Here is a 13121-nt window from a genome sequence, read left to right as displayed (position 1 = left end):
TATTTTTAGAGCTATTTTTGTGTATATATTAATTATTTTTGATGTGTGTATAATATCTAAAGTGATCTGTAATTTATGATACCTAAAGCCCATTGTAAGTTCATATTTTAAAACTGCATATTAACAAAGGAAGATTTACAGTTGTGCGCCGTGCATACTCACATTATTAATGATGGACCAGTGGGCAGCATGTCCGCTTTGGCCTCACCATGGGCCAGCAGCACATAACTAAAGGAGACCCACGCTCCCTTTCTTTCCCACCGTTGTTCAGGTTATCCTGTGGGGCCACTTATGCCCCGTCTGCAGGCAGGATGCAATGTCGGGGGACCCCAGTCGAGCAGTACACAAGCATCCGCCAGGCCCTGGGAACCAAACAAGGCCTGATGGAAAACCAGAGAGGAGAGTATAAAGAGAGGGAGCAGTTACTAACCAGATTCACTCAATAACACTCAGCGTGCACCTGCAGCCTGTGTTTACTGAACTACAGCACAGTCCCCACACAGCGCACAGGTGGTCCAAACAAAAACCTGTGAAGTGTTGCCCAGAGAGTAATATCCCCATGTTACGTGTTGTATAAAGCCCCCCATAGGAAGCAAACACATCCGGTGCTGTAAGATTTATTGTCCCTTGCACTTGCATGTTGCAACTATGTTGAAGTTGTTTCTTCCTCAAATGCCCTTTTATTAATTTAATATGGTAAGCATTCATTGTTGTTTGGCAACTAGAAGGACACTATAAAAGTATGCAAGGGCATATTGTTTAGTGTTAGTGGTTTCCATGGATTATAGGGATGGGTAAATCCCTTTCAGAGAATTGTGTGTGAGAAAGGAAAGACCTGGTTAGCTGCATTGTGTGAAATTCAAAAGCGTATTACTATATTAACTATGAGCATCAGCAAACTTACTTTGCTGCTAAATATTGACTAATGCAAAAATTCATTTTCCTGGTTATTTATTTTATTTTTTTTTTGTAATCTTATAAGTAGGTCTATGAAATAGATAATATTAAGAAAAGAGGAACATTTACCTGAAACCAGTGCAGGGGCCTCGTTGCCTGAACTGTATCGCCCTCTGCTGAACATGGGCCTTGGGACCATACAAAAGTAGAGAACCGTAAACATGTTTTTTTCCTTCTACTTTAGGAACGAAACGTCCTGTGTCTTTGCAGAGAAGAAGCGGCACAACAAAAGTGGGGTAAATGAGTTAACTTTAAAAAAAACAACTAACCTATTCGCTTCGAGTAACCTTTTTTTTAATATATCGTACCTTAAATGCAATAACATTTTCTGTAAAAAAAAACGTGTGATAAAGGACTTAACTTAACCTGCCTAAACTGCTTGTTAATAAAACTCTTACTTTAACCTGTGACTGTAATACAGACAGTACATCTTGATTGTTTACTCAAACGTAGTAAACGGGATCCAGCTGCATTATGTCCAGCACCCGCGCCACTTTTCTTTTTAATTGTAGAAACTCTTGCACCATCTAGCGGCAGGGTTTGGAAAGTTGATTTGTTCGTCATGAACAAACGGGGGGAAATTCAAATAAGTTTATTTTTGCATAAAGCTGTGTCACGATACCTCTGAAAAAGACTCATACTTTAATAGACCTGTATGGTTTGAGTGTCTGTGTGTGTTTCATATAAATCTGTAATAATTATCAACTGTGTGTAAAAGCTTAACCGTAGGCCTAATATTAGGTCTAATATTATTATTAGGGTTCATTTGCAGCCCCCTTGGGAGATGCTCTAATGCTGTCAGGAGGAGGGAGCATAGAGGAGAGAGAGTGTGGGCTACAAACTGAGCTGATAAGAGAGATATAAGGAAGTAGAAGACAGTGCCACTAGAGCACTTCACTAACAAGTCACTAGGAAAAGATTCAGGTCTGTAGCCTTTTCTCATTTTTTTGTTTGTTTTCTGAAAGTATAATTACTGAGCTATTACTGTTAACTTGTAATTATCTATATTTGTATGTATTTATTTAAAAAATTATCATTGTAATAATTGCTGATCGGAAAATGTAAGTGTCAAGAAACTATAGAGTACAGTAACGCAGTAAGTCTCTTCTGGATCCTTTCTGTAGCCTCATGGCATCAACAAATCTCATTTCTTCTTTTAGGATGGTTATTTGTTTGGCCTCATCATAAAGAAAGTAGCATTTTTCTGAACAGATTATGTCAGCAGCAGCATGAATGTACTAAACCTGTCATTCAAAAGGAGCAAAGCCTGAACACTGACAGGTGACTCTTCATTATCTCCCACAATTACATTTTTATGCTGGAAATTATTATTTAGTTAGTTAGTTTTTTTGTTTTGTTTTGTTTTGTTTTTTTCTGCAGGCTACGTTTGGTGCCATTTTCAGCATCTAGGATGGGCTGTGCTTGCAGTGGCCAGAAGGATTATAATTTCAACAAGGACAAACAAAAACATCAGGCCTTAAGCTCTTCCAATCACACTGTAAATACTTTAAAGGAGAAGATCAATATATACAGTTTAGTAACCTACCTGATCTATTTATACTTTCTGTCGACAGGGGAATAATGGAAACGCATATCAAAATGGTAATAATGTAGAGTTTTATTTATTTATTTATTTATTTATGTTTTAAAAAAGACCAGTAGTCGACCCACACAATGTTACTAATTAAAAGAGAACTGCACACAGCGATTACAATCTGTTGTGACTTCCTCTGCATATGAGAAAAAGATGAGATTAAGAAAATTCACAAGTTTTACATTTTGCACGAGTTTTACACACTAAATATGTGGATAGCAACAGTAAAATGAACATATTATTTCTATTTTGGTTTTCAGATAATAATGTGTGTGTGGCTCAACATGACTTTGTAGCAACCAACAACACTGATCTACCTTTCAAAAAGGGAGAGAAACTCAAGGTTATACAAGAGTAAGTAATACTTAATAGATTATGTTAAATAGACTACTTAAGTGGAATATGAAATCCTAAGCCAGAAACTACTGTTTGTTTGCAGAAATGGAGAGTGGTGGGTGGCACGCTCACTGGTAACTGGTCAGGAAGGCTTAATACCATCTAATTATGTGGCCAGAGCAGATACACTGGAAGTGGAAAAGTAATATATGTCCTAATATGAAGTATGTCTGTGTGATAGTATGTAAATGTGTTTTTTGTTTAATATTTATAGGTGGTTTTTCAAAGATGTGAGTCGAAGAGAAACTGAGCGACTTCTTTTAGCTCCAGGAAACAAACCTGGGTCATTTCTGATCAGAGAAAGTGAGACGTGTAAAGGTAACTAAGACATTTCCTCCTTTATCTCAATTGTAAAACTTCATAAAGCTGCAACAATAACATAACTATTCTATAGGTTCTTTCTCCCTGTCTGTCAGAGATTATGTCCTAGAGGAAGGAGATGTGGTAAAACACTACAAGATCCGTAATCTGGACAAAGGAGGTTTCTACATCACCCCTTCGAATGCTTTTGTGTCTCTGCAGGACCTGGTCAGATACTACAACCGTAAGTTTTCATTATGGAATTCAAATGGTGTGTGCTGCTTATACTTAAGAGAGGAACTTGGACCTACTTGCAAATAGTCATGTGTGTTTTTGTGGTCAGAGCACATAATAATGCATGCTGAATTTGTATGATTTATCTTTGTTCATAGGTACAGCAGATGGCTTGTGTCAGCGGCTTCTTTTTCCGTGTAAACCCAGGACCCCACAGAGACCGTGGGCTGCAGATGAGTGGGAGATCCCCAGGGAGACGTTGAAAATGGTGAAAAAACTGGGGGCTGGGCAGTTTGGAGAAGTTTGGATGGGTAAGACTACAAATTAATAGACATCTTGGGCAATGTTAGTGTAAAACTGGGCTGAATGCGGCAAAGTTTATAAATATAACAATTTTCAGTAATGTGTTAATATCATTTTGGACACAGTAAGTTCAGTCAAGTTGAAACAAAACTGTAAATTGCTTTATTTAATTAAATCAAGGCCATGTGTGATATAGTTTTAGCGACATTGCAATTTATTATTTAGTTTTCTTTTTTTTTTTTCCAGTTTTGAGATGTTGGTTATCTTTTTGGTAGCTCTATAGTGTAAACTGTTGAGTAAATTTAGTTGTTTTGTTTTTTTTTACATTTCAGGCTACTATAAAAACACACAGAAAGTGGCTATCAAAACTCTGAAGGAGGGGACCATGGAGCCAGAGGCCTTCCTTCAAGAGGCTAACCTCATGAAACAGTTAAAACACGAGCGACTAGTGCGACTTCACGCTGTCGTCACCAGGGAACCCATCCTCATAGTGACAGAGTTCATGGTAAATGGTAAGAACAAATGAGGAACTATGTCAGTATTCAAAGAAAATGATTTCACAGGATATGCTAATGTCACTTTTACATCAGAGTTTTGTATTGAAATGTGTCAGTGTTGTGTCATGACCTGTAACACAGATTTAAAAAATATATATATTTTGTTCTTTGCAGGTTCTCTTCTGGAGTTCCTACAGACCAGCGAAGGCAAAAATTTGAAGCTAACTAAATTAATAGATATGTCTGCCCAGGTGGGTATCTCGTATTTTACTTTTCTAGTATGGTGTACCATCTGCTCTTCTCTGTGAAGAAGCTTTGCCTAAAATGCTCTACAGTATGGCATTAAAATTATCTATCTCCATGGAGATAGCAGTGACACCACCAGGTTACAGGTTTGATCTGCGGAGAGTTGACCTTGCTCAAAGAAAACATGTTTTTCCAAGGTATTTTTTCAGCATAACGTCCTATAACTCAGTAAATGCAATCTGAGGTTTGAGCTGCTATGGAAGATTCCATATGATCAACCTTTATCCCTAACCAACTTAGCCATGTAGTTATCATAAATTAATATATTGTTCTCAACTTTAAATTATAGCTTTTCTATCAACAATTTATAATTAATGTAATCAGCAGTACAGTTGAAATATAGTGTCAGTGTTGTAAGGTTAAGTGTCCTGTGTCTGAACAATTTGAAAATATTATGTTTTGTGGCTTTTGTGTGTTAGGCTGCTACTGTGAAAAACGCATTCTACGTCAGTTATTAACATCCGGACAGGAAACCATAGTTCCATCAAGACTGAACTGCTCTAAAAATAAAACTGGGCAATTTATTGTACTTAATTTTTGCTTTTATGTGTTCAAGTTTGTAAAATCTGGAGGCCTAATGGAATAATCCAGTGTTAATGTAAACAAACAACTTATTATTAGATTTTTTATTTATTTATTTTTTTGCAGATAGCTGAGGGCATGGCATATATTGAAATGAAAAACTATATCCACCGAGATTTGCGTGCCGCCAACATTTTGGTCAGTGAGACCCTTCACTGTAAAATCGCAGACTTTGGACTGGCACGAATCATCGATTCTGAATATACTGCAAAAGAAGGTTGGCTATATTATGCACACACGATATATATATAAACCGTGCTAGTGCATGTACCTCATACTGAACTGAAAGTCTGTGGTTATGCAATTAGTTTATTTAAAGGCATGCGAACTACTGTGTGATTTGAGTTGTCTATGTCTGCATTAAAGGAATCAATGTTTATTTATGTCTTAACACTGAGGTCTAACTACACTGAGGTTATTATTATCAATATGCACAGATGCATGTACAAACACTGAGCCTGCTCATGTTTTATCTGATTACTAGGGGCTAAATTTCCAATCAAGTGGACTGCTCCAGAAGCCATTAATTACGGCACATTCAGCATTAAGTCTGATGTCTGGTCTTTTGGGATCCTTCTCACAGAAATAGTCACCTATGGAAGAATACCGTACCCAGGTAAACAGAAAGAAACATTGTAATATACACAAATGTTGTATGTTAAATTATATTCCAAACATTATGATTCACTGCCCTTTTCACTTCCTTTGCCCAGGAATGACCAACCCTGAGGTGATGAAGATGTTGGAGACGTTGTACCGGATGCCGTGTCCCGAGGGCTGTCCCAATGAACTCTATGAGATAATGATGATGTGCTGGAAAGAGGAGGCAGCAGCAAGACCCACATTTGAGTTTTTACAAAGCACACTCAATGACTTCCTCATTGCAACAGAGGGCCAGTATGAGTTACATCCATAACCACTGTTGGATGACCTTCAATAATGGACAAAACAGACATTTAATACTTCTGAGAGCAAGAACACCTGACACATCACCATCTCAAGATGTTATCCCTGAAGTGGAAGAGTTACAATCAAGCACATTTTACAAGAGCTCTTTTATAGGTTTGTCATTAGTTACTATGTTGTATATTTTCTACCCTGTATTTTGGTAACTTTGTCAAAAGCTGGTGTAAACAGTACACCATGCTTTTTGTTTGTTTTTTTGGGGTGTTGTATGTAGAATTGTATAAATGCAGTCTAAGCCGTGCACTTGCATATAAGTCATTGAGATGCCAACAGGAAGCCCTACAGCCTTAGACCTTGTGGTTTGATCCCTGGTGGGTGAGACAATATCTTGAAGATAACAGTGGAATGGCCCCACCAAGCAGGGGTTAAACCCAGCCATTTCCTGATTGCAAGGAAACAGGAAGTGTGCGTCAGCGTTCCTCAAATACCACATTTAGAGCTGGAGACTGGTGAGGTCCTATCCTGTACATAAAATATCTTCTAGTTAGTTATCAAAATAAAATAAATTATTGGGTAAGATAAGTGGCTTTGTTGTCTTCATCGTGTTTATCAGGAACAGCAGCTTGTGGTCTAACAAGAACAATAAAAAAATGATGCATCTTTATGTATTTTGGAAACCGTTTCTGTTGTATCATCAAAACTGTATTTTTTTTGTTTACTGTAAGTGAAAGTTGGCCTTTGCAAAACCTAGTGATGTAACTCTGGAGAGAGCCCAGCTGGGAGGGGGGCAACCTCCAAGTGAATGTGTGTGTTTCATTTCTTTTATCACTGAAAGGTGCTGCCAAAATCACAATACTGTTATTGCTATCCCATAAATACAGTTTATTACCTTCATTTGTTTATTGCTTATAAGTGATGATTTTGTATTTTGTTTTTGCAAAATAAAGAGGAGGGGAATATTATAAATGTTGTTATCCCAACAGTAACCAGTAGATGTCAGGCTCACACAGGATGATGAAAAAATACATTTTATAAAGAACATGAGCTGAATGAACAGACCAGTATTATTAAAGTCCTTGTTTTAAATTCATTCTTTTTGGTGAAACATACAATGTATTAATTTAGTTTTTCAGATGTCTATGTGAATTCCCACCTCCCATCATATGTTGTTTTACATTTTGTTATATAAATAAATATGTGCATGGGGAAGTATCTGTCTCTGCATGCAGTGACAGCTGGTCACTTTCATCATACATCATCTAAAAACCTTAGTTAGCTAAACATACATGCACTAACAAGAGGGAAAACAAAGCATAAATATATCTGACTGAAAAAGCTGTGTAACTGGTTCTGGATTTGACCTCTTCTGCTGCTGGAGTCACTTTAATCAAGTTCTACATGCTGGTTGGTTTGTTTAGTGTGCAGCTGTTACATACATAGAAATTTCAGTGTCTGAGACTTGGACCCAGAACCCATTTAGCTGTGACGTGAAAAATGGAAAGATGTGCACTTCCGGTTTATTGTCTATATAGCTGTGTTATGTCTGATAGTCTAAAGTGTTTATGAGAGACAGCTTTTACAAAAATGAGACAAGAGGACAGAGTATAAATATCTGTACTTTACTTTAGTACATTTTTAAGTATTTTTACATTTAGTTCACTACATTTGAGAGCAGTTATGGGCTGAAAAGTAAACATGTTTTTATTACAGTTTGAGACCTTCTGAAAAGAAGGAGTAAATTTTTTAACACATTTGTAGCTTGAGCAAACAAAAATCTAGAAATAAAAACAGCAAAAAACTATCAGTTCAATTGTTTCTACTTAACAAAGTACAGCATAAATCTTTACCTAAATCACTACATTCGAAGCTTAATTAAATCTTAAAATCTGTACAAAATATGTCTACTTTTACTTTTTGGTAAATGGTCACATTTTTATACAGCACATTTCCACCTTCAAGACTCTCAAAGTGCTTTACAACAAGGAACCACTCACCTACTCGCACACACATTCATACACTATAGTGTACGCAGACACTGACCAGGAGAGCAGGATTCTAGCCACCAACCTTCGGCTCATTGAACAAATGCTGCACTGAATACTCCACCAACAGAGCTACTGTCACAAGGGCATTTGTAAATGCAGAAATTTAATACTTTTACTTGAGTAAATTTTTTGTTATACTTTTATTGAGTATTTTTTTGCTCCGGTATTTGTATGTTTACTTAAGTAACAAACTTGAGTATTTCTTCCACCCCTCGTGTCACATCATTAGCACTGTGAGTATAACCTCCACAACCAGCAGGGACAGAGGCAGAGCAGATGAAAGAAGCCCCACTTTCATCTCAGTAATGTGGCTGTTTTCAATGGCTTTGGTTGACATTATGCTCCTCGTGCACATATTTCCTCTCAGGAGCTTTGATGTCTTCATTTAATGGGCTCTATCCATCAAGTGCGTTTGCTCCAACAGGCATGAGAGCTCTTGAAATACACAAAAAAGATGCCATGTTTAGCAGGTTTGAATTTCATGAAGAATTTCAATTTAAATCTCGGTAAATTCATGATTAATTAACCACTAGGCTAATTATGTTGGAAAAGGAAACCAAGAAAAACAAATTATAAATGCTTGTGATTTTTTTTTTTTTTTGATTTGCTTGTTGAAATTAATAAAATCAAGAAAAAAATATATATGTCTGTTCATGGATTTCTTCAACAAGTGGCATAAAACAAAAATTCATCATATTCATTCATATTTGAAATGAGATCCATTTGTGGACTGGTATTTCAAATGTCTAGACATTTATTTGACAGTATAAATCATTGTCTGGTTCTCAGCAGTCAATCATTGCCTGCTGGCAATAGTTGTGATCAGGAAAATGCAAAAGTGAAATAAGTCAGTGTATTTCTGTGCCAAACTCTAGATAAATTGATATTCATAAACAAAGGAATTCTTGCCAAAATAAAAATGCTGGCCTTGTTGTTGAAAAGAAGAAATGTTGAGAGTTGAAATATATATTTTTTTCTACATAATTTGTCTGGTGCAAAACTACGAAGTATATAACCAAGGCATTTGCTGACCAGTGAGTCCTACACAGACTGACGCCACTAGTGCTAATAGAATTGTCTTTAATGACACTAACACAAACATGCAGTAATGTCTCTGTGGAATCTTCCTTTTTCCTAGGGCTGTACTGAGGAGATTTCGGCAAAACCCTCTGCTAAACTGATGCAACACGTCAAACCAAAGCTCATTTAGTGAGAGGAAGCTTTAGAGCCTGGAGTTAGCAGGGGCCCTACCACCTCCAAATGAATGTGGTAATGGACCTCCAGCTCAATGTTGATTCAAGGGCAAATGTAATTATAAGGGAGCAAGTGCAGGGAGAAATTACAGACGGATACTGCTGGCAAAACGACTTCATTTTGACTATTATGACAATGTTCTTTTATGGAAAAAAAATATGTAAAAAGGAACAAATGGAGTTTACTGAGGACAGCCATAAGCACTCTGCTGTATTGGCTATGGCCGTCTTACGTAACACCTGATCCCTTGTGTTATAAAGTCTTTTGTTAGCTCACCAGTGCTGACAGCTCATCATGCACTGATCAGTATTCACGTCCATGCTCTTCTCCATTCAGAGATCCCCATCGTCACATCTTCGCTCACCTTTTTGTTTGTGTAGCAAATGTCACTGTAAATATTCTTACCTGCAGCTTTGACCTTGGACTGAAAACACGTCTCTCTTGCATTATTGTCATGTCATTTTTTATTTTTTTTTTCTGAGGACAAAAAGATTAGATTGAAGATGTTATCAAATCTTTATAACAAAAATACATAACTCTGGCAATCAAGATGGGGGGCTGAACACTTTTGGCAGCAAGTGAAAAGTGTGTTTCAAACTTTTTTGTGTTTAAACAGAAGAATATTTTAACTATTTGTAAGAAGAGGGATCCATTTGTCCAACTAACTTGGCTTCTCCAAACGTGCAGCTCTTACAGAGGGTGATAGTTACAGCAACGTACACAATGTATCACAATTTGTTCCATATACAGTATGTTGTAATTTAGATCTGTGAACACTGGTCAAAACATAAAGTATTCATTATGCTATTACTTTTTTTTTATTATATCCAACCACTTGAGGAGCTATATAAAGCTCTTGGCCACTTCAGCCCTCCTTCTGCACCACATGCACTGAACACCAAGCAATTCACTTTTTTCATCTTTCCTAATGTAGCTAGGAAGAACAAAACTTTACCATTTGGGATTTTTAAAATTAAATCAGACATAAATGCTTCAAGAAAAAGAAAAAAAAAAGAAAGAAAAAAGTCAAACATTTTTAAAGGTTCTTCTTTAATTTATTCATTAAAATGCAGCATTTTATTATATAACTTTTTCAAAGGGCTTTGCAACATTCTTGCTTGTCATTATGCATGGATGGGAATAGAATGACAGCTTAAGTCCTGTATGGAGACTGTGTGCCAGTGCTCATTGCTCAATCTAAAGAGTACAGATGTATACAACCACCAGACCAATGCCAATCAAAAGATGGTAAAATGGCAAACAAAAGACATAAATATAAAATCACTCTTCATGTAACACATTTGCAAGAAACCATTAAAGAAGTCTTATAGTGTGCTCTGTATTCAAAGGCACCATACAAACCCAGGACCTTGATGCAGTTATATAAGATTGCAAAACTGTAATTATATCACCTTTTTGATTCAGACTTTTCTTTTTGTTCCTATGAGTCATTTTACATTCATGACATAATATTATCACAATTATAAGTATCTTGTACCAGAAAATGTGTTCTTTTCTTCTTTTTGACCACATTTTCAGCAGTTTGAATCCACAGTTATGTGACATTTTAAATATAGTACAGTAATGCATCTCATCTTGTATCTATATATTGAACTTTAAAATCCAATTCAATGGCACACAATGAAACTAATCATTTCCTTAAAACATCAATATCTTGGATCCATCTCACAAAGTCATAATACGAATCTGGACTCACTCAAAATTTGCTTTGCCCTATGTCTATTGCTGACCTTTACTAGAATTCATAACAAAAACTGAGCTAAAAAATAAGCAAAAATCATGTATTCTTGTAAAATGGTTGAGCTTGACATTTCTATGCACAAATTCTTGCAATAACTATGAACCACAATAGCCTAGAACTGTATAAATAAATACCTCTTAAATGTCATGGTAACAAGGACTTGTCAACCTATTTTTTCTGTATGCGTTTGCCAAGAGCGTAAAAAGAGTGCATAAGAACCATGGCAAGGACAACTTTTTCTGCTAAAAGGTTTGAAGTGCTTAAAGGGCCTGTTTTTCTATTTTCAGATCTATGTTTCAGTGACTTAATACAGGAAGTACTCCACTGTATTTTTAAAGTCTATACACCTTCACTATAATCATTTGGATAATTTCGGTCCTGGAATTGCCAATCTCTATTGAAAAAAAGGTCAAAGATAGCTGTTAAATTGAAAACTTCTTCATAACATCACAACGTGGAATAGAGCATTTTGAGGTTTGAAGTTGTAGACAGACTAATATTAAAAGGTCACTCCAGCATGTGTAAATGAAACCAAACAAGACTCTGGGTATGTTTACCTGGCTAAAAGCAATAGGACCTTTAATGGAATCAATACGTGGACAAAGTTGTGGATTAAATAAACATCTACAACAGTAACTATGCAGCACTACAGATTATGATGTCAAATACACACTAGTACTGTTGTATGTTGGACTGTGCATGTGGAGGCAGGCAGATTCTTTTATAGACAAGCAATTGGAGTGAGACCAGAAGGCAGTGCTCTGAGCTTATCAATGCGATTCATCTTCCTGATAACACGGCTGTCCTCTCCACTCTGCTGTGCCCCGCCTGATGTGTGAGAGCTGTACGCAGACCCTCACAGCCCCATGGAGGTGAAAACAGACAAACTAAACTGTTATTTTAGGAAGGTTTCATTATTGGCCAAAAGTTGTTATAAATAATTAGAAGACTATTTCTGTTGTGGGTGTGATAGTTAATTAGTCAAGACAAATTAGCAAAAAGTGATCTGTAAGGTTAATGATGCTGAACTCAATTAAAATGCTGAATTTAATATTCTTTTGTTTTTAACAGTAGGCTGCTTTAAATCTTCTGAACATATGACTTCTCACGAGACAACTTTCTTTGTTGCATTGTAAAGTGTAATATAAACCAGTTAGAATATGTTATCTTTTCACATATCACTGATAACAGAAAACAGCTAAACTTAGTCAAAGTCAAATAGTAAAAGTGATATATTTTTCAGTTATTACATCTACATTTGACAGATTTAGGGCTGGCTGATACTGACAAAAATTAATACCTCGATATTTATTTATTTAGACTTAAGCTTATTTAGACTTACAACATCAATATTCTTCTGGCCAGCTAATGTCATTCTGGGAAGGTTGTTTTTAGGTTTACAGAATGTTCCCTGAAGGATAATTTGGTTGTTTTAAGGTCATTTGGAAAGTTTTATAGCAGCTGGGTCTCTTAGGGTTACTCCTAACGTTCCCTAAATGTTCCCTAAACATTCCTCTAACCTAACTTAAGCTGTAACCTTCAGGAAACCTTCACAGTAGGTAAATGTTGTTTGGTTTTTTTTTGGAAGATTTGGGAACAAACCTCTGGGGAATGTTACATTTTTGGTTCCCTAAACGTTCTGGGAACATTTTCAGAGTAGGCCTCTTTTTTGGATAAGTGTTGATCAAAAATGTTTTGGTTAGTAAAAAAAACCTTTAGAGGTTACTGGCTAACATTATTTAAAGGTTTGGGTACAAATCTCTGGGGAACATTTGGATTGTTGTTCCCTGAGTGTTCTGGGAACGTCTGGTTATAACCTCATCTTTAAAGAACGTTTAGGCAATGTTAGTTTTTATAGGTTACAAACTAACATTCCCTGTTAACTGGGATCACCTTGCTATAGCCTACTTTGTTGACACAAAGCACGAAACGGGGGTCTTAATTAATTTAATCAGGTTTAGAGTTAAAGCAAATGCTACTAGGCT

The 13121-nt window shown here is 36.3% G+C and overlaps 1 protein-coding gene across 2 annotated transcripts; it reads left to right on the top strand.

Annotated features, from left to right (window-relative positions):
• The first annotated feature begins 1752 nt into the window (after nucleotides 1–1752).
• On the top strand, nucleotides 1753–7284 carry blk (BLK proto-oncogene, Src family tyrosine kinase). 2 transcript variants are annotated; one of them, XM_055149516.1, is made up of 14 exons: nucleotides 1753–1881; nucleotides 2118–2238; nucleotides 2338–2455; nucleotides 2532–2559; nucleotides 2812–2905; nucleotides 2991–3078; nucleotides 3163–3265; nucleotides 3342–3491; nucleotides 3640–3792; nucleotides 4117–4296; nucleotides 4456–4532; nucleotides 5236–5386; nucleotides 5654–5785; nucleotides 5883–7284. In XM_055149516.1, the coding sequence occupies exons 3-14, from the start codon at nucleotides 2369–2371 to the stop codon at nucleotides 6083–6085; spliced, it is 1446 nt and encodes a 481-aa protein (XP_055005491.1). In that variant the 5' UTR covers nucleotides 1753–1881; nucleotides 2118–2238; nucleotides 2338–2368; the 3' UTR covers nucleotides 6086–7284. The 2 variants fall into 2 exon arrangements, with proteins under 2 accessions (XP_055005491.1, XP_020775315.2); XM_020919656.2 differs by having other exon boundaries at nucleotides 2991–3089; nucleotides 3162–3265.
• Nucleotides 7285–13121: the final 5837 nt, after the last annotated feature.

This window comes from Boleophthalmus pectinirostris, unplaced genomic scaffold (genome assembly GCF_026225935.1).
Source record: "Boleophthalmus pectinirostris isolate CB_2022bp ecotype Guang Dong unplaced genomic scaffold, ASM2622593v1 HiC_scaffold_13, whole genome shotgun sequence".
In the NCBI taxonomy this organism is placed as follows: domain Eukaryota; kingdom Metazoa; phylum Chordata; class Actinopteri; order Gobiiformes; family Gobiidae; genus Boleophthalmus; species Boleophthalmus pectinirostris.
The sequence above is the reverse complement of the archived record's forward strand: the minus strand, read 5'-3'. Positions and strand labels throughout refer to the sequence as shown.

Bases quoted from the DNA above. Each gene is read 5' to 3' on its own strand.
- blk (XM_020919656.2), top strand. From the start codon at position 2,369: ATGGGCTGTGCTTGCAGTGGCCAGAAGGATTATAATTTCAACAAGGAC. The intron at 3,090-3,161 runs GTAATATATGTC...TAATATTTATAG, and splicing joins GATACACTGGAAGTGGAAAA to GTGGTTTTTCAAAGATGTGA. The intron at 3,492-3,639 runs GTAAGTTTTCAT...CTTTGTTCATAG, and splicing joins CCTGGTCAGATACTACAACC to GTACAGCAGATGGCTTGTGT.